At 48.2% G+C, this 5,660-nt stretch overlaps 1 protein-coding gene across 1 annotated transcript; it reads right to left on the reverse strand.

Moving 5' to 3' along the window:
• Positions 1-4,506: 4,506 nt before the first annotated feature.
• On the reverse strand, positions 4,507-5,448 carry LOC146357966 (olfactory receptor 9G4-like). The gene has a single exon (XM_084828782.1). It carries the CDS (start codon positions 5,446-5,448, stop codon positions 4,507-4,509), a length of 942 nt encoding a protein of 313 aa, XP_084684908.1.
• Positions 5,449-5,660: the final 212 nt, after the last annotated feature.

Genomic DNA, 5,660 nt, shown 5'->3' on the forward strand with positions numbered 1-5,660 from the left:
ACTTCCAAAAGGCTTTTGACAAAGTCCCTCACCAAAGACTCCTGAGCAAACTTAGCAGTCATGGAATCAGAGGACAGGGCCTCTTATGGATCAGTAGCTACTTAAAGAACAGAAAGCAGAGAGTAGGAATAAATGGCAAATTCTCCCAATGGTGGGCAATTCTCCCAATAGTTAGGGATGGGGGAGAATTTCTCCCCGAAACTTCGGGGGGGCCGAGTGCCAACATGTTCGGCCCCCCGAAGTAGTTTCGGGGAGAAATTCTCCGCCCCCCCGCCCCCCCCCCCGGGACGGGACTTACCTTTCCCGAATGTCCCTCCCGGCGGCGGGTCCTGGCGGCGGTTCGTCAGGTCTTCGACAGTGGCAGAGGCGGCAGCTGGTCTTTTGACCGGCTGCCACCGCCGCCATTCCAATAAAAGTAAAAAAAAAACACGAACGCCCCCGTGATAGGCTACGTGACGATTAACGTAGCCTATCATTGCTAGATTTGCAAAGTCAGCCGTGATAGGCTACGTAAATTGTCACGTAGCCTATCACGGGTGACTTAAAAAAAAAAAAAAAAAGTGTGTACGGCTAATGGCGGCCCCCATAGGGAGCTGCCATTCACGTTCCTTATTTGGTCGCTGTAGTCTACGTAAAGATTACGTAGACTACGGCGAAAATAAGGGCATCGCTATTTGCGTTGCCCTTATTTTCGCCGTAGTCTACGTAAAGATTTACGTAGACTACAGCAACCAAATAAGGAACACGAATGGCGGCTCCCTATGGGGGCCACCATTTGCGTACGCGCTTTTTTTTTAAAGTCACCCATGATATGCTACGTGACGATTAACGTAGCCTATCACGGCTGACTTTGCAGATCTAGCCGTGATAGGCTACGTTAATCATCATGTAGCCTATCGTGGGGGCGTTTTTTTAAAAAAAACTTTTTATTTCGCAGCCGGGCGAGGCGAGGTGCCTCCTCCCCGGCCTGAATTTCGGCCGGGCGAGGTGGGAAGCCTCCCCCCCCGGCCTGAACTTCGGGCGGAGCAGCGAAGCGCCGCCCCCCCACCGCGAAGCAAGCTGCGAGACCAGGTAAGTGGCTTTTGTGCACTCCTACCAATAGTAGGGTCCCACTGGGATCTGTATTGGGACCAATGCTTATCAAGCTGTTCATAAATGATCTGGAATTAGGAGTGAGCAGTGACGTGGCCAAGTTTGCAGATGACACCAAATTATTTAGGATGGTGAAAACAAAAAGGGATTGTGAAGAGCTCCAACAAGATCTCTCCAAACTGGGAGAATGGGCATCTAAATGGCAACTGAGGTTCAATGTAAGCAAGTGTAAAGTGATGCATTTTGGGGCAAAAAATCCCATCTTCAAGTATAACCTGATGGGATCTGAGCTAGTGGTGACTGACCAGGAAAGAGATCTTGGGGTTGTGGTGGACAGCTCAGTGAAAATGTTGACCCAGTATGCAGCCACTGTAAAAAAAGAAAAAAAAGAAAAAAGGCAAACTCCATGTTAGTCAAAATTAGAAAAGGAATTGAGAATAAAACTGCCAATATCATACTGCCCCTATACAAATCTATGGTGCGGCCACACTTGGAATACTGTGTCCAGTTCTGGTCACCACACCTAAAATGGGATATTTTATGGCTGGAAAAAGTGCAGAAAAGGGCAACTAAAATGATCAAGGGGCTGGAACATCTCCCCTATGAGAGACGGTTACAACAGCTGGGATTGTGTAGCTTGGAAAAAAGGAGGGTAAGGGGATACATGAGAGAGGTCTACAAAACTATGTATGGTGTGGAGAATGTGGACAGGGAGACATTTTTCTCCCCCTCCCTAAATACTAGAACCCAGGATCATCCTATGAAGCTGATTGGTGGGAGAGTCAGGACAGATAAAAGGAAGTATTTCTTCACACAGCGCATAGTTAAACTATGGAATTCGCTACCACTGGATGTAATGATGGCCACCAATTTGGATGGCTTAAAAAGGGGTTGGACAAATTCCTGGAGGAAAAGGCTATCGATGGCTACTAGTCTTGATGGCTATGTGCTACCTCCGGTGCCAGAGGCAGTGAGCCTATGTACACCAGTTGCTGGGGAACATGGGCGGAAGGGTGCTGTTGGCTCATGCCCTGCTTGAGGGTTCCCGGTTGACAGCTGGTTGGCCACTGTGTGAACAGAATGCTGGCCTAGATGGCCCCCAGGTCTGATCGAGCAGGGATCCTCTTTTGCTCTTATATTACTTATTACGTAATAATACGTTATTAGACAAATGGAACATGTATACATGCATACATAGTGCTAATTGCTGCATGGGGGGCATATTCAGGGGGTCACTGCTGGGGAGCGAACGGCTGACCCTCCCCTACTGCAGCACTGTGACCCCTTTCAAAAAATTGCCCCCAGCCCCATGTGTGTGTGCTTTGTTATAAGTGTGTGTTGATGAGATGGGTCTGTATGAGTGTGTTGTGTGTGAATACATCGGTGTGCGTTGTGTGTGTATTATGTGTGAGAAGGCATGTGTGTTATGAAAGAGAGAGAGTGGGATCCCCCCCTACTGTTTGCGGGGCTCTCTGACCACCTCTGGCATGCAGCCCCCGGAAGGTTCCTGAAAGGGAAAGTGGTCCTCAGGTCGAAAAAGGCCCCCACCCCTGCTTTAAGCCTCTGTTTACTTTCCACATGAATCCCACATTAAAATAAAATTACTAACTGACTGACAGTGGTAGCAAAGTTGTATGAGTGTGTACTGAGTAGCTGGTTCCTGGGTTAAGTTTGCTGTGCTGCTTGGGAACTCTGACTCTAGTGCAGAGTAATGGTTTGTGAGACTGAACTATGAACCTCAAAATCCCCAGTTCAAATCTCCCCTCTGCCGTGAACTCATGAGGTAGCCTCAGGCACACCACCGTGCCTCAACCTTGCCTCTGCTTTATGGGGGTAAGGATGATATTGGCCCGCCTTACTGGAGTATTGTGAGGAATACCAAGATGATGTAAACGACATTCTTTGAACCCTCAAGCCGAAGTTACATGTGACACACAAATGAAAATCTGCTTCCATAGGGGGTGGTCTGGAGCAGAGAGGCGGTAGGAAGACCATTTCGTGGAAATGCACGTATGTACTTCAGGCCCATGAAGTGCTTCAGAAAAGCTCAGTCATTCGTGATCCTGACCAACGTCACAGACAAAAGCTTCTTCATCATTAACATTACACACCACGTGGGTCTACGCATCAAATTCATGGCTTAGCGAATGAATGCACTCACCAAACAGAGCAGGGACCCCCTTTCAACATTGTATTGATATAGCTGACTGGAGAGACATTTTGGATAGGCACATAGTAGGGCCTTCACTCCATTGAAGTATGCTGTACCCAAAACCATCAACAAACTAAGACCTGTTAGCAGCTCAAAGAGCTGTGCATGATAAGCTGACAACCACTCATCCATTTTAACAGAGTACAAGTCTTTAATAGAGTACAGTCAAAGCCATAAATAATATAGAACTTTTCAAAGTTTAAAACTACAGTTCAAGACCAAAGAAAAAAAGCAGCAGCAGCATAAAGACCTAAAAGTACAACAACGGATTTAAAACAATGAAAACGGAAGAACTAAAATGTCTGAGAAAAGATAAAGGTCTTCACCCGGAGTTGAAAAGCTCCCCAGTGAGCCGCTCTGGAGAGGGCATCCCACAAATGGGGTGCCACAACAGAAAAGACCCTCTCCTTAGTAGCCACTCGCCTCTCTCCACTTGATGTGGGCACCCAGAGGAAGGCCTCTGAAGATGATGTTAGGCTCCGGGCAGGTATATATGGTAAAATAGTCAGTAGGCATCGTGCAGCTATTCCATCTTTTCTTTTTAACGGATTGTCCAGAGCAAGAAAAAGGATGGAAGAAGCAGTGGGAAAACACAGGTGGATTGTGGGTGAAATATGTCGTTGTCTGGACCCCCTGTAAAATTCTGTGAATGAGGCAGGGGAATGGGGTGATAAAAGCCTTGTTTGGAAGCAGCCTTGGAGCTTTCCTACATGAGGCAGTGATTGTGCCCTCATGATTCCTCACACATGGTACTTTGCGGGTGCTTTAAATGACATCCTCCTCCTCCAGGGCCCCTCCTGTTCTTTGCAACCACTTTAGTGTCTGCCCCCCCCCCGCCCTTAATGAGGAATGCCTGGTATATCTGTCAATGGTGGCATGAAACCCTTGTGTATGTTTCACAATACCACTATACCACCACAGTGCATCCTAGTGGTTGTGTAGTGGAACATATAGAAAGGTAGAGAAAGAAAAGCCCTGGAAAAAATTGTGTAAAGGAGCCAATCTTAATCCTGCAAATAATCCAGAAGCAGAAGCCTCGGTAAAGTGGTGGGTTAAAAACCTCATGTAAAAAGGCCCTTGGTTTCCCAGGACTCTCCACCATCTCTTGTGCTGGAATAATAATGGAGGACACTCAAGGTCGTGCTTCATTCCCATATCTGTAATCTGTAGCGAGTGGACAAGGACAACAACATCACTGCCGTTCATTTGGGTGCTATGCATCTCCCCAGGACTTTCTTGAAGGCTGACTTCACGTCTTTGTTGCGTAGGCTATAAATCACGGGGTTGACCAGGGGGTTGACGACTGTGTAGAACAAAGCATTTGCCTTGTCCCAGTTTGGAGTGTGCTGGGAGCTGGGTCGGGAATACATGAAGAGAATGGAGCCATAGAACAGGGAGACAGAGGTGAGGTGGGCGGAGCAAGTGGAGAAGGCCTTGCGGCGCCCGGCAGCTGAGCGGATGCGCACAATGGCTGCCACGATGCCCGTGTAGGAGCCAAGGATGAGAGCTGTGGTTGCCAACACATTGCAACCAATGACAACGGCCAAGATGAGTTCATAGACCCGGGTATCATCACAGGCCATCTTCACGAGCGGTGGTTCATCGCAAAAGTAGTGGTTGATAACATTGTTCCCGCAGAAGTGTAGGCGGAAGGTGTTACCTGTGTGTACAATGGCATTGGCAAAGCCAGCCACGTAAGACCCAATGACCAGTTGGATGCAGAGCTTCTTGGGCATGGCGGTGGCATAGAGGAGTGGGTTGCAGATGGCCACGTAGCGGTCGTATGCCATGACAGCCAGCAGGAAGCATTCGCTGTAGGCCAAGCCAGCGGAGAAGAAGAACTGGGCCGCACAGCTAGCGAGGGGCATGGCCTTGTTCTTGGACACGCAGTCGGCCAGGATGCGGGGAGTGTAGACTGTGGAGTACCAGGTGTCCAGGAAGGAAAGGCTACCCACAAAGAAGTACATGGGTGTGTGCAGGTGGGAATCTAGATAGATCAGTGTCATGAGACCCAGGTTTCCAGTCAGCGTTAGAGTGTACAAGACCAGGAACAGCACAAAGAAGATTATCCGCAAGAGCGGATCGGTGGTGAAGCCCACCAATACAAAATCGGTAAGTAGCGTGCGGTTGCCTTCTGATTCCATTGTCTCCCTAGACATCACCTGCTGAAACAGAGAAGAGGAATGGAGAGAGTTGTGTTTACCACAGTGGTATATGGAATACGTCTGTCATGTTGAGGGATGTGTTCAAAATGTCCCTTATCCATTTGGTACGATTTTGCCTATTTCCAATACTGCTCTTCATATTTTTGAAATGTTTGGCACATTAATTAAAAGTCATGGAGTGCAATCCAAAT

The sequence above is a fragment of the Heloderma suspectum genome, chromosome 1, assembly GCF_057233095.1.
Source record: "Heloderma suspectum isolate Gila_16-S chromosome 1, 16-S_ref, whole genome shotgun sequence".
NCBI classification, from domain to species: Eukaryota; Metazoa; Chordata; class Lepidosauria; order Squamata; family Helodermatidae; genus Heloderma; species Heloderma suspectum.

Bases quoted from the DNA above. Each gene is read 5' to 3' on its own strand.
- LOC146357966 (XM_084828782.1), bottom strand. From the start codon at position 5,448: ATGGAATCAGAAGGCAACCGCACGCTACTTACCGATTTTGTATTGGTG.